The 21,153-nt window shown below is 47.8% G+C and overlaps 5 protein-coding genes across 7 annotated transcripts in view; 2 read left to right on the top strand and 3 right to left on the bottom strand.

Annotated features, from left to right (window-relative positions):
* Positions 1 to 3,386, bottom strand: LOC113204597 (8-oxo-dGDP phosphatase NUDT18). The gene is made up of 6 exons (XM_026419822.2): positions 3,070 to 3,386; positions 2,426 to 2,616; positions 2,207 to 2,327; positions 1,075 to 1,312; positions 880 to 985; positions 1 to 791 (listed from the first exon to the last, which is right to left on the bottom strand). Exons 1-6 carry the CDS (start codon positions 3,257 to 3,259, stop codon positions 546 to 548), a joined length of 1,092 nt encoding a protein of 363 aa, XP_026275607.2. The 5' UTR covers positions 3,260 to 3,386; the 3' UTR covers positions 1 to 545.
* Positions 3,387 to 3,701: 315 nt separating this feature from the next.
* LOC113204497 (WD and tetratricopeptide repeats protein 1) lies at positions 3,702 to 10,411 on the bottom strand. Of its 2 annotated transcripts, none has more exons than XM_026419677.2 (14): positions 9,694 to 10,411; positions 9,360 to 9,490; positions 9,047 to 9,158; positions 8,785 to 8,972; positions 8,498 to 8,699; positions 8,318 to 8,405; positions 8,012 to 8,221; positions 7,741 to 7,898; positions 7,533 to 7,660; positions 7,331 to 7,411; positions 6,950 to 7,104; positions 6,699 to 6,852; positions 6,380 to 6,572; positions 3,702 to 6,274 (listed from the first exon to the last, which is right to left on the bottom strand). In XM_026419677.2, the coding sequence occupies exons 1-14, from the start codon at positions 9,742 to 9,744 to the stop codon at positions 6,065 to 6,067; spliced, it is 2,061 nt and encodes a 686-aa protein (XP_026275462.1). In that variant the 5' UTR covers positions 9,745 to 10,411; the 3' UTR covers positions 3,702 to 6,064. The 2 variants fall into 2 exon arrangements, with proteins under 2 accessions (XP_026275462.1, XP_026275464.1); XM_026419679.2 differs by having other exon boundaries at positions 6,699 to 6,849; positions 9,694 to 10,410.
* A 123-nt stretch (positions 10,412 to 10,534) lies between these two features.
* On the top strand, positions 10,535 to 13,845 carry LOC113204498 (facilitated trehalose transporter Tret1-2 homolog). 2 transcript variants are annotated; one of them, XM_026419681.2, is made up of 6 exons: positions 10,535 to 10,815; positions 10,995 to 11,267; positions 11,476 to 11,771; positions 11,866 to 12,483; positions 12,580 to 12,819; positions 13,120 to 13,845. In XM_026419681.2, exons 2-6 carry the CDS (start codon positions 11,123 to 11,125, stop codon positions 13,393 to 13,395), a joined length of 1,575 nt encoding a protein of 524 aa, XP_026275466.1. In that variant the 5' UTR covers positions 10,535 to 10,815; positions 10,995 to 11,122; the 3' UTR covers positions 13,396 to 13,845. The 2 variants fall into 2 exon arrangements, with proteins under 2 accessions (XP_026275466.1, XP_026275467.1); XM_026419682.2 differs by lacking the exon at positions 10,995 to 11,267 and having other exon boundaries at positions 10,537 to 10,815.
* LOC113204499 (dynein assembly factor with WDR repeat domains 1) lies at positions 13,679 to 18,646 on the bottom strand. Its single transcript, XM_026419683.2, has 8 exons — positions 18,438 to 18,646; positions 18,099 to 18,171; positions 17,687 to 18,013; positions 17,104 to 17,288; positions 16,586 to 16,715; positions 15,893 to 16,052; positions 14,872 to 15,009; positions 13,679 to 14,807 (listed from the first exon to the last, which is right to left on the bottom strand). Exons 1-8 carry the CDS (start codon positions 18,553 to 18,555, stop codon positions 14,517 to 14,519), a joined length of 1,422 nt encoding a protein of 473 aa, XP_026275468.1. The 5' UTR covers positions 18,556 to 18,646; the 3' UTR covers positions 13,679 to 14,516.
* The window catches only part of LOC113204468 (uncharacterized), a gene marked incomplete in the record, with an annotated part of 6,812 nt that continues 4,302 nt past the window's right edge, over positions 18,644 to 21,153 (top strand). Inside the window, 1 exon segment of the mRNA XM_052264777.1 lies at positions 18,644 to 21,153. Coding sequence (XP_052120737.1) covers positions 20,648 to 21,153 — 506 coding nt within the window.

The raw sequence follows: 21,153 nt of genomic DNA, 5'->3' as shown, positions 1-21,153 counted from the left end.
TATGCCTCAGGTACTTTACTTAAAAATGGACAAAGATAGATAAAGCCAAATACACTCCATCAAACCATACTGTTGAGAATGAAACAGAATTTCTCAAGCCTTTTTGGAGGGAACATACAAAAGGTAGAAACAACTGGAAAGATGCAGTACAGATGAAAGTTGTACAGTGGTTAAGGGTTAAGTGAGATTATTGTGATGTGTTAATGAACATGATATGAGATTCTTTCAAAGCTAAAGACCAAATTTACAATACAAACATGATTAGGAAAGAAAATTGGATGGCTCTTAATTTCAGAGTACTTCTTGTATGTGGAGTATGAATAGAACTTCCAGAGCCCACTAAAAATACAATTATTAAAATTCAGAGTTACACTTTGATTATAGGACACTACATCTTGTAATATTTCAGTGAAGAAACTGGCCTTGACTGCATAATTGTTTCCCCATCACCAGTTACTAAACAACAAAGTCCATAATATCAATCAGGCAATACTGCAAAACATTAAGTTCATTCCTACTCCCAACATGCCCCCAACTGGGAGAAACTACCGAATCACATTCAGGGGGAGTGTCATGTTTCTTGGAAGGCATGCCAATAACTTCTCTGCTAGATCTTTTGAAATTTGGAACCAATTGTACTTATCAATTGGGAAAACCTCTTCTAATGGAACCCTGAAGGACACCAGCACTGTGAGACAAAGACCATCATGCATAGCCTCTGGTCTCCCACAATGCTCCACGGACATTAAACCATGAGGTTTGTGTGCAGGGACATCAGCTCCAAATATTTCCTGTAACAAAATTTGGTTGAGAGAAATATTAATATGAAAGAGATGCAAAAGAGTAGCAACATGACTGATCATTATACAGCATTCTTACAATCATAAATTTATGAAGTAATGAGTGGAGATTTCTGTTGTGGTTTATTTCACACATAGGCAAATGCACTTCAGTCTTCTCAGAGAGTAATATATGGAGACGATTGCTACAATAAAGATGCATTGTAATGGTGACTAAGTCATTGATAAATTATATGTCAATACTGCAGAGTGAAAGTTCAATGTTATGAGTCACCTGCTTTTTTGTCTTGCACACACCACAAGCCTCAGCAACAACTTTTTATGAGCCTTAACTACTGGCACAAGATTTGCATGAATAGGTTGATTATTAGCAATTATACTGTAGTGACCACGAGCCATTTCAATTATATTGTGAATATCGGATGCTCTTAAGCTCAGCTCATTTATATCTTGAATCCATTTTGCTTGAAGTGACTCACTATCAGCATCAGCGGGTGTTTTAAGCCGTCCACCTGAAAGTCCAAAATAAGATCAGAACAATAAAGGCGTGACTCAAAAGGAAATTTTAAGATCAAATCCTCGGATTTATTGGCGACCATCTCAGACACTATTCCTTTACATTTGCATACTCTCTTGCATACAGAACCTAAAGACACCTTTTTGTTTGCTTTAAATGTCTGACGACATCTTCACAATTTGAAATTTAAAAATAAAAACCAAAGCCTCAGAAAAGTTAAAAATTTTAACAAATATGAGAATTTTCATATTTTGATCTTTAAAACTTTACTGCACCTCTATATTTTGAACCAGGGATGGAATGAAAATAAAATGGTATTACCAATTGTTTTTGCTCCTGTTTGACAGCTAAGGGCCTTGATCAACTTTTGACACTGTGTATTAGTAGAATAGGAAAGGCTCTATCTAAGCCTATCAGGATTGTCCGCAATATTTGCTTTACCTGGGAGTTGTGGCAACTTTTATCTACGAAATTAAATTACTGGCACCTTCATTCAATTTCTGTCAAAAAAGTGGCCACAACTCCCAATAAAAACAAATATTGTGGACAACCCCGTTTGGCTCAAATAGAGTCTTTTCTACTGTTCTTGCATAGCATAGCTCTTGAACAGGAACCAAAAGACTTGAGGATGTAACTTCATTCCCATTCCATCCCTGTCTTGAACTGATTAGGCTACAGGTGCCTACAAAGCTGCTACCTTCTTCAAAATTCATAAAACTGGAGCGGCTTCAGGTTGTTGAAAACTTTTTGGTTTGTTAGTAGAGTTTCAGAAACTGTAACTTCTGTGTCCCAATGAAACAACCTGATCCCAGATGGCTACCAATAATTATGGATGTCTTTGAGCCAAATATATAATGATCAAATACTTGGAGGAAATATTGAATCAAACCTGTTATGGTTCCTGCAAAAACAAATCGGAACCATGCCTTGCTAGCACATTCAACCATCAATAATGTAGTAGGCTGCATTTCTAGACCAGTTTCTTCTAATACCTCTCTGACGACAGCTTCCTGTTTTGGTGAATATATACAAAGAAAACAATAAATTAAGAGTTTTGAAATTTCTACACTGTTTCTAGGGCAGGTCAGTAACATGTTTTATTGCTCACCTCTAGATTTTCTCCAGGGTTAACTCTTCCTGCAGGTAAATACCATTGCCCTGCACAAGAACTTTTAGCCTCTTGCATCATAAGCACCTCACCTTGAGAATTAAACAGCACTCCCATAACTATATATGTTACAGTATTTCCCAAAATAGGCACATAATCAGATGGTGTTGTAGGAGTGACACCTTTAGCAGCTGTAAATTACAGAGAGAAACAAAGTTGAGCACAATGATGATATATCATCAGACAGCTGTTTTAAAGCTACCTCTTGGAGTTGAACACAAATGCAATCAACCACTAACAGGTAACTTGTAAAGAAATCATCTACATGGGACTGTCAATCATTTCTTAGCAGCAAGTACAGAATAGAATGGTGACTGACTGGCAGCAGATAATTACTGAAAGGTACTGACAAGTGACAAGTGGATAGCAGGTGTATCCGATGGTGGAAACATTTTCGATACCATGACAAATTAGCAAATATCCTGGAGCAACGATATCACACCGATTTCGTTATAATATAGTAGTATTTCTGACTGGTATAGAAGTATTTCTGACTGGGTATATGGGGTTATTGAACTGCCACCCAGGCTCACATTCCGGAAGCATCCGTGATTGAAACTTTGAAAGTAGCAGAATGAACGTACCTGTCGCCTCATTTTGTGCTGCTAATGTAAAATCACAAAGTTCGTCTTCATCCTCTAGAATTTCTCCATTGAGTAGCTTTCGAATACTAGCCTCCACTTGCTCCATTGCTTTATCAACAGACGTGACAGACGACAACACCAACCCCACACACGCAGACGCAACGCAACGTAAACAGAACCTACAGGCCATCAGCGCCTTCTAGTTCTTCTAGCAGTTAGAGGCGTTTGTTATTTGTTCCTGTTGGCGGTTACTTTAAATTGGCAAAGAAAAAAGATTTGGCAACTAAAGGGTTCATCGGGTAAAGGGCCTGTCTTTCATCTTATCTTTTATTGAATTGAATAAAGTAAAGAGTGTAACACCCCCATATATGGAGCTCTTGCTCTTGGGGCATGTATGTCAAAAAAGAAATAAATAAATAAAAAAAAGAATCGAGTATGTAAAACAGGCTAATATGGACCATGCGAGGTAATGTGGACCACCATCTTATTATCTTATTCCTATGGTCCATATTACCCTGTTTTACGGTGGTGTTTTCTTCACAATCTTACAATGCAAAACCAGGAGAAAATCAGTAAATTTTTAAGGTACCTTGTGGAGTGAACGTAGGGAATGAAACACATGACAGCGGAGATAATGAGACTAGCGCTGGCTTTCGTTTTATTTCATCAGTAAAACAGAATGCTGCTTAGAATGTGAACTATTTATGGACACTAGATGTCTACATACAGGCAATCCTGGATTCTCTAAATATAAACAGAAGCAAATCCCCAACACAAATGCAGTAGATAGCGTGCAATTTTTAGGGTCACATTAGCAGCTCATAAATATTTTCAAAAGATAAAAACAACAAACCTTAAGTATTTAAGTAAAAGGCTTCACATATACACAAACAGTTAATTTAATTTAAAATATCCATGACATATACATTAGAGGGTAGCGTAAAAAAAGGATTTGAGATATTGAAATGGCGGGTATGCGGAAAAGTTGTCTTTTTAGATGTAGAATCCAGTGCAATTTTTTATTTTGAGATCGGACAATATTTTCCGATCGCGCAACGAGTTCAAAGTTATGCATTAGATCTTATGGGAAAAATCGTCCAAAACCGTGAAAAAATGAAAATCGAAAATTTGGGCTTTGTATGTGATGTTTTTTGAAAATCTGTTTTCAGAAATGCAATCTACGCCATAAAAGGCATCCACTGATGTGTCACACTTGACATTATAGTGAGCGGTTCAGTGTCGGCCAGGTATCAATTTAAGCCCAAATTGCATCAAATTGCACAAAAGTCATGAATTTATGCAGCCTACACCGCCTAAACCATGGGTTGCAATATCAAGTGTGATACATCACCGGATGCCTTTTTTGGCGTAGATTGCATTTCTGAAAACAGATTTTCAAAAAACATCACGTACAAAGTCTAAATTTTGGATTTTTATTTTTTAATGGTTTTTGACGATTTTCCCCATAAGAGCTAATGCATAACTTTGAACTCGTTGCGCAATCGGAAAATATTGTCCGATTTCAAAATAAAAAATTGCACTGGATTCTACATCTAAAAAGACAACTTTTCCGCATACCCGCCGTTTCAATATCTCAAATCCTTTTTTTACGCTACCCTCTAATATACATATGAGCACGTATATGTACATGTAATAAAGATATTTTTATGTTATACATTTACTCATATTGAAAAGATCTAAAGCGCATAATGCACATTCAAGAAATTCACATATACTATTTTATATCTTATCTTATTGGAGTAGTACAAATATTATCACAAAGCTACCGATTTTCTTACTTTGTGATCTGCACATTGCAAGAAATCAGGGAATCACATAACACCAACATTCACATTCAGTCGTAGAAGTTTTAACAATAACCTATATCTAATCGGTTTTACATATCACATGTTATCATGGGTTGACTCAGATAATATACCACCCAAAATTTGTAGAGTTCGATTCAATTCAACCTGTACTCACAAAAGTTGTCATGCTCATAAAAAAGAAAAGAAAAAGGACAAAGACTGCAAAAGGAGAGGAGATGGAGATAATTGAACATAGCATGTAGTTGGGCTTGACATCTTTAACAAAGACAACCATTTAGAGATTACTTGCCTCATACAGTTATTGATTGTAACAATAACAGAAGAGAAACTGATCATTGTCAAAATTGTCAGCCAAGAGCATTGTATCTAATCCTAAGAAACAAGCCAATAGATAAAATCTCACATCAATGCTGACCAAAATCATATTTACTAATGTTTTGAATGTGAACTTAAATTTAAAATGCAGTCAACTTTAGATAGTAAAAGACTTATAGTTTTGGTCATTAGGATGGCACACACATTTTTAGCAGCCCTACAATAAATCACATAATTAAAGAAAATGATCCAGAGATGACTTAACATCCAGTTAGGACGTGACAGTATGACAGGAGGACAATTACATAAAACTTGTAGAAGAGTTTGTATGGTATTGATGACTTGCCACTGCAATGCTTTGAATTACTTACAAAGTACAGATACATCCAAATCCAATGACAACCAATTGATAGCAACACCCTCTGCTGCACTTGCTGCTATTAGAGGGTATCAGTATCTGTCTGCAGAGAAAATTTGAGATTTGAACTATTGAAACACTTAACTTTAAAAAAGAAAACTGTTCTAATAATCACAACCATTTTATCATGTTTACCAAAATAATACAAGATAAGAGACTGTCGCATATTATTATCATGAGATCTGAAAACATTGATGGTTAACACGTTGACAAAAGTAAGCTGCTGTTGTTGACCTAAAAAAATACTTTTTATTACGAGAATTCTAGGTAGAAAATGTGTTTTGAATTGACTCAGTTAGAGCTTACTAGTCATGAAAATTGAGATATTGATATTGGTCAAAACTTGGTACAAAGGAAGGATAATATCCAAACCAACAAACCAAAGACATAATTGGCATAAATAAAATTGCTCCCTGCCGGCATTAACAGAATGCTAGCTAGGACGACATGAGCAGTCAGGAGGTACCCTACTCATGAAGTCTTCATCATCATCCTCTCCATTAGGGTCAGGTTGAACTTGATCGGGATTATAGCCCATGTAATTCATCAGGACAAAATCAAATGGATCTGCCTTCATTCGCTTTTGGTTTTCTTTTGCAGCAACATCCTTGTTGCTCACCTCTCTATCATCCTTTCGTCCATCCTTAAAAGGAATAAAATAAATTGGTTATCTAAGAGTAGATCACTTTCCATTACATAAATTGTTTTTCTCTTCCTATTCCTGATCAAATCATTTAACTATATTTACCTGAGGGAGTGGGCTCCAGAGTCGAACAACAGGGTCAATGCCTGATGTAGCCATCAGACAAAACGTAGGATGAGGCTGTAGGCAGTTGACAATGGAAGCATCCCCTTTCAATATGCGTATATTGTTGGTAGTATTGCGTTCCCAAAAGTACATGGAACCATCATCAGAACCAGCAACAATAAATTGCCCATCTCTGTAATTTAGAAAGTAAATAAATTGATATTTTATACAAAGAAAATGGGTCTGTTCTTCAGTTTCTAAATTAGATTAAATTAAATCTCTGACTGGTGCATCTAAAATATTTTATTAGAATACCCACTCTCCGAAAAAGTTTGCTTCTTTAATGTCAGTTGTAGTGTTGCAATGACCACAAAACCGCTTTTCATAGTCCAAAGCATTTTCCTGCCATTTTTGCTCTTGTGGAGATCGAGTTAGTCGAAATAAATCCCAAGGGTTAGACATTCTTTCATCTTCTTTCAAAAAATAAAATTAGTGATGATTTAAATAAACTATGCATTACAGAACATACCTGCAGTTCAAATTGAGGATGAAAATACACACAAAACTTACCAGTTACTTTAATCTTGGATGCCACTATCTCTATGTCTTTTTCTAGAGCTCTACAAGATGTATTCTGAGAATGAGATGGATATTTGTTTTTGAAAACCTTTAAACAATCAACAGCTGCTGTGGTCCATTGCAATTCATGAAGGCACCGAATCATCCTAGAAGTAAATTTTTACTAAATGGAAAATTTTGTAAAAAAATCCTTAATAAATACATGTTACGGCTAAAGTCCTTTGCCTGGTTAATGTCGACATTAGCCGGTTAAAGTCGACTCTAAAACCAGGGCTCGCGGTTATAGTCATCCGGGGGCCGGAACGCATGGTTCAAGGGAAGCATCAGCTGGCTACAGTCAACATGAACCAGGTGAATTCAATATTTACTTACCTAAAATGAGCTTTGTAATGGTTTGGTTCTAGCTCTAGCGTCCTTTGACAATCTCTGAGAGCTGCATATACATCACCATCCCTGAAAACATTACAAATACACATGTTATTTATGTCCTTTCAAGTTTTATTTATTTTACAAACAATTTGGATTCATTCATTTTTCAAATTTATAATGCTTCCAAAAATAAAGTTGGTATTACCAGTCGCGCTTCATTAAGGCTGCAGCTCTGTTGCCAAAGAGAACAGCGCTATCGGAAGACATACTGATAGCTTCATTATAGAGTCGTACAGCAGTTGGATAGTCCAGGTTCTCAAAGGCATTATTGGCCTAGACAAGATGGGAAAATTGAATGGTTTAGAATTAACTAGAACAATTACAATTTGATCAGGAACTTAATGCTGCCTTACTCTTAGCCTCAAGCTTTCAACACGACGTGGGAGAGGAGGACGAGATGTGAAAGGATCAGCATTGGCCTCTTCAACCTTAGTATGTATCCAACGATTGAGCTCCAAGGTACCATTTACATATCCATGGGTTGGACCTTGGACTTGTTTCAAAGTGCATTCTACAATCAAAAGCAACAATTTTAATTTTACAAAACACTTTTCTTCTGGGAAAGGGGATAAGAAGAGGATTTGTGAGAGTAGTTAGATTGTTATTCTCAAAATCATTTCTTACCATTGCTAGATGTTCCAGCATCATCAAAGTAGTAAGGCGATGACTTGAAGTCATAAAACTGGGCAGCAGTTTTAGTATATATGTCAAAGAGGTAAATTTGCTCTCCACCTAGATTCACAAGTAGGTCTCGGCCATTGGCACCAAAAGTAACATATGTGGATGCAAGACTTCTGTGTTTTCTATGTACAGGATCACGGCTAGATAAATGTCCTGCCAAAGTAAAGAATACTGATGTAAAAATAGGTTCTCGTTTTCAGTACAGTCTCAAGTCATGCTATTATGTATATGATAAAATCTATGAAATACCTGCTACAAAATATTCAGCACAGCCATCAGGTAAATGATCTGATTTTGTCAAATCATTTCCATTTTCCAAAAGGCGCTGATCGGCTTTCTGAAATAAAAGGAGATAAATACAGAAATCAAGTTATAGAGAATTTTAGGCAACTAGTACTATTAAAAATCATCAATATAGAAGCAATTTACTGGCACTGTTGTCGGACGTATCATCCGCCGATCATATAGGCGAACAAAGGGGTCATTGGCACCAACAGCCAACAGTTCAGATCTGACCGGATTAACAGCAAGACATTTAGCTTCAGCAAGCTTTCCAAAACAGTGTTTCAGATAAATTAGAACATTATCACTCTCACTCCGACAGACATGTGGGGCACGAAGGTCAAATTGTCTGCAATTTAGAAGTAAAAAAATACTATTAGGGAAGCAGAATTTAAAAAATTAAAATAAACACACTAAATTAGGGGCATTAGTACCTTATGGTGCCATCCTCTGAAGAACTCCAAAACAATGATGGTGTTTCAGGACAAACAGCTAGTCTTTTAACTCGGCTAGAGTGGCATGTACACACACTAATAGTTTCATGAAGCTTTATATCATGTACATTTATCATGTAATCTGCTGCGCCAGAAATTAGAATACTGTCATTGGTTTTGGGCATGAACTGGAGGAAATACAATATTGTTAATACCAAGAAGTTAAGGACAAAAAATACTTCAGTTATATTGATTTACTTACCTTGACAGAGAAAATATTTCCTTGATGGTTTGTTGCAACAGTGTGGAGTGCTTTATGGCGAAATGGATCCCATACAATGACGTGGAAGTCATCAGAGGCAGAGGCCAACAATCTTTGTAGAGAAAAAATAAAAATAAAAATCTTTATTCTAAAATAATTTTTGAAATAAGAAAAATAACAACATAATGAAGCAAATTTGAGATGATAGGATTTTTGTAAATGATCACTATGGATACAAAGGTGTATGAACTGTTATGTTTTACTTGCTACAGTGCTACAATAGGGAATCAAATCAAAAAGATGTTGAACATACTCTCCAGTAGAATTCCACTCTAGACAGTTGACACAGCCGGTATGTCCCTCCAATTCTCTTTCTAGGCCAAGACGTAGTATCAAGTCCTCTGTCACATGTAAACGACTCTGAACCTTCCTAGCAATCTTATCCTGAAATAAAATAAAATTCTCATTTAAGGTATTTTAAATTTTTTGGATATGTAGTTCGTTTGTCGATACTGCAAAAATAAAATTTGGTACAAACTCATTCATATTTCAACTAAATAAAAATTTAAAGACAGAAAAAGCAGGGAAGCCAAGACAGATTATACAGTATCATAGTATCATAACCCCGTACAGAGGCGTTAACTTACATCGATTTCTCTGCTCTTCACTAGGTTCAAAATGTTGTCATTCGAGGCCATTTTGGCCTACAAATTTAAATTGATCTCAATTTTTGGCGGTAGAATGGTAGACAAGTGTGTAATCATGCAAAAGACATACAAAAAGCGTACACAAAAACCTAAAAATAGGTCTCGTTAGGGCGGTAGAGACTTGATGGTATGAGCCGAAACTTTACTTTATCAATATCGTAGTTGTACCAAATACAACGTCTACGCCTTAATCAGTTTGAAGGTTTCCTCCCAAAGCCCCAAATCGCAAGAAAACACACAACTTTCTTAACATTGATATGACAGCCTGACATGACAACCAAGCTAAAGGTAACACACAACACAACACACGACCACGGCTTTCTGCTCTGCTTCTCCCCTCCTTGTTTTGCGGACTGTAGACATTCTCATAAAACAAAATATTTACTTTGGGCGGGATGTTTAAACTGACGTTGGTGATCGAGGGAATCAGGAGGGAAATAATTACCAAGCGCTCTACTAAGCCCTCTCCTCATCCGGATAGAACTATTGGAACGTGAAAGATAACGTGAACGATGACTAGCATAAGACCATGAGCAGCGCAGTAACGAAAACTACATTAAAAAGCTGAGCAGAACGAGATGGTCATGAGGTAAGAGGGTGAGAGCGAGCGTGGTGCGTGAGTGATACGCGATACGTCCTGGCGCAAGAATATACATCTTTATTGTCCAGCCGGGCCGGGGAATGCGCGGGGCGCGGGGCGGGGCTGCTGAACGGGGGAGGGGAAGGGGGGGGGGGCTCGTTGACCTTGGTCGGCGGCGCGACGACGCGGGGAGCGCGGACCGCGGGGCACAGCGGAAAGTGGAGTGGGCTTGAGGAGTCAGCGAGTCAGTCAGTGTGCCGGTCGTTGTCTGCGGCCGCCGCCGCACATCGCCGTCGGGACGCACCATCAAGCTCGACGACCACAATGGGGCCGGCGTGGACAGGGTGACAAGACGGAAGACACTCCCTCCTCTACAATGAGTGCGTCAGGCAGCACAGACTGCGTCCTCCCGGTGGACGTCCTGCTGGAGGCCAAGACCACAGCTCGGGCGACCCGCCGGCAGGTCTTTGCCACAATGTCGGGTGAGTTGAAGTAAGATCAAACTGATTTTTAGACTGCTGTCAGACGATTAAGCAGTAAACAGTCCGTCTGTCCTTCGCTGCCCCCCCCCCTTCTCTAAATCCCCCATGTTTGTAAGCCTTCGAGGTGTGTCGTGTTTTTCCACTGGGCTTATTTTTCAACTTATTCCCCCGGCTTAAAGGGACCGTAGGGCGTATAGCGGCAGGCCCGGCGTGGCATGGGTTTCCCTGCGTGTTCAGGCCGCGCACCTCGTGACGGTCTAAGGGCTACTCTACCCCTCAGTAGCTGCTCGTGGGTCGCAGCGATAACATGATAAACTACAACACGTTCGTGGACATGGCGGCGCGCAGCGGCAGCGAGGGAGAAGGAAGGGTTCAACGTCCCTCTGTCTCCTCATGTCCCGTCGCTAGTGGGAGGCCCGTGATACAGAGACAAGTGCTGGTGAGCTTGGCAGGTGAGGTGAGAGATGGAGGAGGGGGGGGGATAAGAAAAGACGAGATAGATCGCCTTACAGAGCTTGTGTGGGGGAGATCCGTTGTAGCTTTTAGCCCAGCTGTGATGTTTCTTGTTCTGGCACCTTTCCTCTCTCTGGAGGCATTGGGGCTTATGTTAGAGAAAAAATCATGTAATGTATACATTGACGCATATTCTTGATCCTGCAGCTGGACTGGCATGCGTGGCCGTGGGGTCGTGCCTAGGGTGGCCCTCCCCCACTCTAGCCCGCATGAGCAGCCCCCACTGGCGGTGGCCGGGCACAGGGATCGCACACCAAGCCCACCGCCAGCCCCGGCCGCTGTCCGGGGACGAGGGCTCCTGGGTGGTGTCCCTCATGGACTTGGGCGTGGTGCTTGGGTCGCTGCCTGCCGGCTGGGCTGCGGACCGCTGGGGTCGCCGGCCCATTCTGCTGCTGAGCGCACCGCTCTTCGTCGTGTCGTGGCTGCTGGTGCTGGTCGCCGAGGTGAGTCCGCGTCACTCGCTGAAAGACACGCAGTGCGGTCAGCTTGTTCTGGTTTGGGCCGACTAGTCACAGCCTCCCTTTCTCTGCCTCTCAGGGTCCCGAGTTTTTGTACGCGGCCCGCCTCCTCCAGGGGCTAGCCTCGGCCGTAGCCATGGTCGTGTCCGCCATGTACGCCGGCGAGGTGTCCGAGGACGGGCTCCGAGGCACCAACAGCACCCTGGTGGCCATGCTGCTCTCCCTGGGCACGGTGCTGTCGTACTCGGTGGGTCCGTACGTCACGTACCGCGCGCTGGCGTGCGCGCTCCTCGCAGTGCCCGCCCTGTTCGTGATGTGCTTCTGCTGGGCGCCCGAGTCCCCGCACTGGCTGCTGGCAAAGGGCCGGCGTCTCGAGGCCGAGGAGGCCCTGCGCTACCTCCGCGACGGCGACACCACCAGCAGCGGCCCGCTGCTCGTGTGCGCCGAGGCCGACCGCATCGAGACCGCCATAGTGGAGGCGTCGCCGCGAGGCACGGCGGGGACGGCGACCCTGCTGAGTGCCGCTCGGGAGCTACTGCTCGTGTCCGGGCCCGACCGCGCCGCCTTCCTGCTCGTCCTTGGTCTCGTCTGCATCCAGGCGCTCAGCGGCTCGGATCCCATGACTGCGTATTCGGCCATCACGCTGCCCGGGGGCTACGTCTTGGACGCCGACCAGGTCGTCATCGTCTTCGGGGTGGTGAGTGGGGGTTGGGGAAGTAGACGCGCGCGCAGTTCGCGCACCGCCGCTCGGCAGGGATCACAAACCGCACTCTGACCCCTCTCTGCTCCGCAGGTGAGCACTGTCTCGACGGGGGCGGGCGCGGTGCTCATCGACCGCGTGGGCCGGCGGCTGCTGCTGATCGCCTTCGCCTCGCTGCAGTTCGTCTCGCTGCTGGGCTCCGCCGTGTACTACTCGCTCGACGAGCGCACCGAGGTCGACCTCGCCGCGGTGCAGTGGCTCCCGCACACCGCCCTGGTGCTGTACGGCGTGGCGTATCCCATCGGCCTGGGCACCGTCCCCAACGCCCTACAGGTGCGTCTGTACAGAGCTGTACTCCAGCCTATTCGATTCAACGTTTGGTATGCCAAACCAAGTAGCTGACCCACCACACCGCGCACTTTCGTAGTCATACTGTACCGCAGGCACGCGTGCGGGCGGGTTGCCTATTCGCACGGTGTCGTAGGAGCCGTAGTCAGCGAGGATAGGCAAACCCGCCAGTGTACGGTATAACTAAGAAAGTGCGCGGTGTGAGTCAGCCACCTGGTTCATACGGTAGCATGCAGTTGTAATGGGACGTACATTAACACTAACATTAACGTTTGTCTCTTCTAGATGGAGCTGTTCAGCACGCGAGTCAAGGGACTGGCCCTCCCCGCCATCCTAGTATCCTTCAACGTGCTCACGTTCACCGTGTCCAAACTGTACGAGGTGGTCTGGCACGCATGGGGCAAGGACGTAGCGTTCTGGGTGTTCTCCGTCGACTGCCTGCTGGCCGTCCTCCTAGCAACGCTCGCGCTCAAGGAGACAAAGGGGAAGTCCTTCCCGGAGATCCAAGACCTCTTGGACCCTCGGCGGAAGCAAAGAAACACTCCAACTTGGCCTTCATGAGAAGCAGCATGGGTGCAGTATGTTTGAAAACTGTGCAAGAATTCCCCTCGGACCCCTACTTTTCCTGGTTATGCCGTACCGCATCCACTCGTGTAGGTGCGTTGCCTACTATCTCGGGGCCGCAAGGCTCCATAGATGTAATGACGGTGGGCAAACCCGCCAGCGCCCCTGCATTCGGTACCGGACTGGGCCGATGGAGCATCCTGTATGGTGTATACGGAAGGAAGGGGCGTTAACACGGCTCAAACCCTTTGGAATGTTGAACTACTTAAAACACGAATACTTTTAGGGGTCATGATGCTTTATTTTTTGAGATGGTATGTGGCGCGGTCACAATGTTTTCCGTTGCATTTTCTGTGACTAGTATTAAGGCACTCAAGACTGATAGTTGTTGTATGTCTGTAAATATTTACGTTAAGGTAACAATTATAGTTGTAAATCAATAGCAAAGTGCCGTGTCTTATGATCTTAATCCTAACTTATTAAACCCAACTCGTGATCGCATATCTTTAGCCAGATAAAGCTAGTGTATGCCGACTTATGCACATCATTGTCTGGATTTACAGCTGCCAGCCCATGTGTTGTATGGCTGGGGCGTCGTTGCAGAAGTCAGCCAGAGCCCCAAAGCCTAGCTGATTAGATAGCATATTGTCAAAATCGCGCCGAAATGTATCACGCTAGTATAAAACGCGAGCATGAGTTACAACGATCATGATACTACTGTATGTAAGGATACAATTTATGTCACCTGGTGAAACAAACTATAATAATTAGTTATCATGACGCTCGCATAATAAGTACACATAGAGAAATAGTTCACCAATTCACGTGAAAAGAATCGAGCATGGCACGTGATTATGAATTCGTCGAAGCGCGTGGTACAACAGGAAATAGGACTGACATGACGAGCGTCAGCGTCACAGTGATACGTGAAGTAGGTAGGATGGGGCCTTCACAATTAAGGACCTCGCGAGTGCTCAAGGGATTATCCCAGATTAATTCGACCGTAAACGATACCTGCTGGCAATCGGCGAGAACTTATCGATCAGCTCTTAGTCACACGCTCTTGAAAGAACTCGCCGTTCCTCTGCACTATCCTTCGATAGGTCACCGATACGCTTTCAGTCCCCCACATTGTCGTCGAGGACATCCTGGTCGCCGGCCAGGTCCTCGTTGTCGATGGCGAGTCGGAGAAGGCCGCCCTGGTGGTCGTCGCGCTGCCACACTCGGCAAGTATTGTCCTTGCTGGCCGTGAGCAATACATCCCCGTTGTAGCTGAAGCTGCAGAAGAACAAGTCGTCTCGGTGGCCCTCGAGCACCTGCACGCACGTCCCCGTCTCCACCGTCCAGAGGCGGGCCGTCCGGTCCTGGGAGGCGGTCAGGAGCTGCGAGCCCCCGGGGCTGAAGCATACCTATTCCTTCCAAGTTATAGCACAGTTTTGGGTAGAAACATACGCGAGGTGAAGAGGACGGTACCTTGCATATCTCGTCGCGGTGTCCCTCCATCAGCGCGACCAGGTCAAAGTTCTCAGCCACGTCCCACACCCTGGCCGTGCAGTCCGTGCTGCAGGTAGCCAGCCGCCGGCCCGAGTAGTCGAATGACACGTCCTGGAGCTGACGCAAGTGTGAGTGGCGTGTCGCGGGGAGGGTCACGTTTCTCGTCTCCCACAAATAGAGCACGGAAGGCGCGTCGCCGGGGGAGGCACGGGGACGCAACGTGCAACGTGCACACGATGAGTCAAAGTGCATAGCGGCGTTTGTGAACGCGGCGCGGCGGGGCGGCCGACACAGGCCGGGCGCGTCAGTCGGGTGACTTTTCTCACAGGTTCCCAGTCGGGAACAAAAGTAAAAATTAGTGGTTATTTAGTTACCGGGTTGCTGAAAAGCCCCGCCCGATTTTGTAGTTACGGACGAGCGTAATCGCCTGTAACCCGGGCGCCTTACCCTAGCAAGTGAAATAACTCCCTGAACCGTCAGTTTTTAGTCGGCCTGTGTTTTATCAGCCAACTGGCATAATAGTACTAGCTGAGCCGTGCACTGAAACTGTGCAGCACCAGACAGCTCGCAAGCAGACGTGGGTGGGGCTCTGCTGCCCATACAAAGTACTCTGTGGTGCTGCCTACCTTCTCACGCGTAGGATCCGTGTAGGTGGCCCAACCCCTACACAATGAACGTACCCCGAGGCGGCGCGAGGGAACGTCGGGCGCTACACGTTCCTTTTGCCCGACCTCTTCACGTGGGAGCTCGGGGCGGGCCGCCGGCTCCACAAAGGTGCTTGGCGGGTTGGCCCACCCAGCGCGTTGCAGGCGCTATCATTAGCGTCGCCTCGGGAAACGTTCATAGTGAGGGCACATTAGGAAGTCATCGGAAGTGGTAAGAGGCAAACCCATTCCCACTCGCGGCACAACATTTTACTACGTGTGTAACTACAAGGATGTGCACCCCCCGTCCTCGTTTATGCTCAATTTGTTGGGTATATTCTTCACATCTTCCTTACCTCCTCCTCATGCCCAGTGATTGTCGCCAGGCTCTTCATCTGCCGCGGGTCCCACACCCTGGCCGTTCGGTCGAGGGAGCAGCTGGCCACGAGGCTGCAGTCGAAGTTGAACTGGCAGTTGGAGATCTCTTCCCTGTGTCCCGTCAGCACCCCGATGCGCCTGAGTCGCAACGAGTGAAAAGGGATAGTCCGTAAAGCGCGCAAGTTTTTCGCATGCTCATTCGGCAAATTATCGGAGCACGGCGCCTGCGAGACTCGGGTTAGGCCAACCCGCAGTGCACGCATGCAACTGCACGCGAGATGTTGCCTACCTACCAGGCGCTGAATGAGAGCTTGCATCTACATCAGGGACAGGTATACTCGAATTTCTAAGGTTCGTAACGAAAAATGACTGTCGTACTTTCTGGATGGTCCCAAAGTCAAAACATGTCACAATCTACACCGCGTGTCGGGCCACGAAACAGCAGTGTGGTTGTTCGCCTACCCGCGGTGCCATCATGCGCCTTACGGCCTTACGGGGCGATGGAGCGAGTAGGCAAAGCTACATACCATATGTTGTAGCCTTGACATAGGTTCATCTTTAGGGCCAGGGGCGAATTTCGTGGGTAGAGCACAAGGAAAGCTCGTCGAGTTGCGCTTCCGCCAGCTGCCATGGCTCTCTGATCCGCGTTTCCATTAGTCACCCCCACTCACTGGTTCGTGCGGGTGTCCCACAGCGCGAGGGTCCCGTCAAAGGAGCCCGTGAGCAGCGTGTCGCCGGCGCTGTTGAAGTGCAGCACCACCACCTCCCCCGTGTGGCCCCGCAGCGTGCCCAGCTCTTGCCCTGCAAAGAGATGCGCACAAAAAGGTCGACTTTAGGCTCTTGTCTTATTGTCGCTTGACATGGCGGTAAACTAAACTGCACTTATCCTGAGGAACTTTGTCTTTATATTTCCTGACGTAAAGGAACTCTGAAACCCTAAAACTCTATCTGCCCAAACTGTAGAGCGCGTCAACGTTGGTGCTACAGGCGCGGTTGGGGGGGGGGGGGTCCAAGGGGCGATAACCTACCCTCTCCCCGTCAGCCCGCCAGATAAATATATATCAAATTCCCTGTATATAACCCCGTAACTGGGAAACCCACAGAATATACCACCCCCTGTCCCCCACGTCAGCCGGTCCTGAAACCGTGTCTGTGGCGCCATCGTTCACGCCCGTTCGTATGTGCCAACCCGAGACCGTGTTGTACAGCCGGGCTGTGTTGTCCATGGAGGCGGTGGCCACCAATTGGTTCGTCGGGTCGAACTTGGCCGACACGACCTCGGCCGAGTGGCCCCACAGCGTCTGCAGGCACTCCCCCGTCTGGGCGTTCCACACGCGGGCCGTCTTGTCGAACGACCCCGTCAGCACGTGCTTCCTGCGGTGAGTCGGGCACAGATATTATGAGTCTGTTAGCAGCGCGAAGCCAGGGAAGTAGTCGGACTAGGGCTGTGCGATATCACGATATTTCGATATCGATACGATATTTTCCGATATCGATGGCTCGATATTCTCCCAATATAGATATCGAAATGTTGAGGTAGGTTGCTCGCTCGACGTTATTGCTATATATCGCGATATATCGGCCGTTTTAGACATATCGTCCCAATCGATATGGTTCGATTTTGCGATATCAGTCAATATTATCGCGACTCGATGCATCGAGTCGATGTTCGATACATAGTCAATATCGTACCGCGATATCAACAATCTGGATATCGCACAGCCCTAAGTAGTCGCTGACGCAGTCCTAGAGACACCCCGGCTCTGGCTCACTCGTCGAGGTTGCTGAAGGCGACGGAGAACACGACGTTCCTGTGGCCCTCGAAGGTGCGGAGCTCTCCGCCGGCGTGCACGTCCCACAGCTTGCAGGTGCGGTCGTAGCTGCCGGTGAGGCAGCGGTCGCCGGCGCGGCTGAAGGTGGCGTTGGTCAGGGGCAGGATGTGCGCGCGGAGGGTGCGGTGCCGCAGGTAGCGGGTGTTGGCGGCCTCGCGCAGGCGGCGCTGCAGCGCGCGCAGGGAGCGCACCAGCTGCGGCCGCACCCCGCCCGTCAGCAGCGGCTCCTGCGCAGCGAGCACCGAGGCGGCGGCCTCCACGTCGGACCTATGCAACACCAGACACCCGTCAGCGACTGATAGTGCTTAAACCACTCGCGAGCAAATCACACGGGCCGAGGCCGTCTCTGTACCTTATGTCGAGGTCCAGGAGATCAATCATTTTCATCTTGGTCTCTGCTCCTTGTGTATATTCAAGACCTAGCCCTGTGTCATCAAGACAAACGTGTCAGTGAGGATTTGGTCATCATGTTCATGCTGTGTGTTGTGGGGGGGCTAGCTCTACTCGCACGACCCCACACGAGTCGACGTGTCGTGTAGGTGTAGGCAGCCCGCCCGCGCCCCCGCGTCAACAACTTCGGGGGGTTCATGACACCACCACCCACCCATTACTTGTGACAAAAATAAATATCAGGCTCCCCCTGGGTAGTGTTTGTACATGCATCACCGGGAAAGAGTTTGTGATAGCTCACCTGGAGGAAAATGGCGCAGGAGAAACCGCTTCAGTTTCATTTTAACTTTTATCCTGTTACAATATTGGGCGACGACGATAGCGTTTCCGCGGGACGTCGCAACCCGGCCCACGCACATGTGTCTCACCGATGGAAATAAACATTAACAGCCAACAATTTCTCATCGCATGATCTCGGCATTTGCAGCAGAAGACGCATTTTAGCTTCTGCTAGACGGTCCACAACTTGCCCGACGGGCGTTGCTAGGAGACCGAGGCGCTTTCGATTTAAGTTGGTCGCGCTGTTCGGGAGACCGAGACCACGTCGAGCCACGTCGGCTCTACTTCGTTTGCCTTCGGCTCGTCGTCGCTCATGGCATCGTTGGTAGACCGCCCGCTCACTCCCAACGCCGGCTTTTCTACAGCTGGCTGCGCATTCATGTTGGTTGGGTTGCCTATCTACCGGCGCTCCGAGGGTCGCATTGTCTGATGTAGCGACGGCAGCTCATGCAGGCCAAGGAAGGCCTCGGATTCCATTTTATCGCTTTCTACCCTATCTTTCTCTGAGACACTCGCACCCACGGTGCAGACACCGCCCCCCGACAAGCATTGGGGCCCCAGCCGGCCCCGAGACTCGAAGACGGAGTCAAAGACCATCAGAGTTACTTTCCAGTCACCTAGGCATTTTTGTCGCTTATTTTGGGGGGCAACGCCGTCAAAGTAGTTTGACTATTACTTTTGAGAAAGCGGGGCTATTAGGCTCGCATAGATGTAGAACTACCCAGCGAGAAAAAAAGTCATGTACAACATTCGCCAGTAAGCAACTCACCCCAATAGAGCTGCGACGCACATATCTCGCCCAACTCGTGGCCAACGTGATGGGTAAGCAACCGTTCCGGAGGCTCTGCAAAGCATGGCTGCGAGGGCAAGTCATAAAAACCATGAAACGGGTTCGGACGCTCTACGCTCACCCCAAGCGTACGCGAGCCGGCACACGTACTCCGCGGGGTGGGATGGGAGGGGAGGGGCGGGGGGTACGACTACGTCCCGCCGCGCCCGCGCCATGACTGACGTGCCGGCGCCGTACACCAACCAGAGATGAGATCAGATGAATGCATAACTAGCGGAACCTTCGCCGAGTCATGGAGAAATCAAGATTGGAACGACGGACATAGCGATGAGAATTCTTCATCTGCACGTGTGCGTTGCATAGCGCGACATACAAAAATACTGGTATTTTTGCCCGTAAGGTGACTGGCCCCTTACGTAGACAAAACCGCCCGCACCTGCGTCTTCTCTGAATCAACCGGCACAGCATATGTTCGACAGTCATGAAGATTGTGCCGAATATCGTTTTATAAAGGAGTTGATAGGCCATCGTGGGGCAGTCTTAACTTGACCCCACGATTGGCACAAGGGCGCACCAGGACTCGTAAAGTTTCAGGGGCAATGCCATGGATGCCATGGCACGCCGTCCGGCGCAGGCCTCGACATACGCCCGCCAAGGACACTATCAAATGAGTCCTGGGCGAGGGGGAGGGGAGCCGGCGGGGAGGGGCGCGATCGTAAGTACTGGCAGCGCGTCCAGGAAGCAGAGATACTTTTATGACGGATGAACTTCATTCAGGTGGGTTACAGGGCGGGTTACAGACGTGGCTCGTTGGTGCTGTGTAGTAGTCGACCATACTGGAACATGAGGGCAACTGTGACATTCGGCCCGTGTGCACCCAACGAGCGCCAAGGAAAGGCTTGAAAAGGGCAAAGTTGACATAAATGGGCAAATTCCCTGGGTATGTTTGCAATTGTTGCTGGTGTTGCACCATCATAGCTCAGAGCGGGGCGCTACGTGACGGGCGCAGGGCCCGTGCTCGCCCTTCGTCCGGCTCCCGCCGCCGTATTCTCGGAGGATCCACTGCTCCCACTGACTGCTCCATTGGCGCCCCGCCCCTCCCCGCCCCACCCCGCCATCGCCCTCCACGGCCGCACGCACCCCTCCCCTCCATAAGAAAGGCTGGCCGACGCATCGCCGGCATCAGTCCGTCCCCGGCGCTCCCCGTGTGCACCGCTACCGCGTACACGCAACGCTGCTGCACTCCATCGACGCGTCGCACCCGTTCCCGACCAACTGCGTAGTGTTTGTGCTTCGCCCGCTTTGCCCCCCAGCGGACCCAGTCTCCACTGTGCCTCACTATCGACGTCATCGACAACGCCGGCACTCGTCACGTCACCGCCATGTGTGTGGAGGGCTTCCGCGTGGAGCGACCGTCGGGCGCGCGCCCCGCGGTCGTGGCGAGGGGCGTGAGGCCGCGCTTCCAGCCACCATCCGCGCCCGCGCCCGACGAGTGCGCGAGCCTCTGCGCCGCGCAGCAGAGCCGCTGCGGCGTCATTGACGGGGGCCCCGACGGCCCCAGCGGGCCCGTGGGCGCGGCGGCCGGCGAGGCCCGCGGCGCGGCCCAGCGACAGAGGAGTCCGAAGAGGAGCCCACAGCGGTTGAACGGCGAAGCGCGTGGCCACTGCTGCGGTACCGACCCGCCGCCGGCGGACATCCCAGCAGCAGCAGACGCTCTACCCTTCGACCCGCGTGCCATGGCCGCGGACATCCAAGCCCAGGTCGCGATGGACCCCGCCGACGTCCACCATCACCATCGCCACCGCCAAAACGGCATGGTGATTCCCCACGCCCAGGAGGACGTAGACGACGTCCTCCTCGCCAAGCAGAAGCAGCCCACGGCCGCCGA

The sequence above is a fragment of the Frankliniella occidentalis genome, unplaced genomic scaffold (genome assembly GCF_000697945.3).
Source record: "Frankliniella occidentalis isolate FOCC.00 unplaced genomic scaffold, Focc_3.1 Scaffold21, whole genome shotgun sequence".
In the NCBI taxonomy this organism is placed as follows: Eukaryota; Metazoa; Arthropoda; class Insecta; order Thysanoptera; family Thripidae; genus Frankliniella; species Frankliniella occidentalis.
The sequence above is the reverse complement of the archived record's forward strand: the minus strand, read 5'-3'. Positions and strand labels throughout refer to the sequence as shown.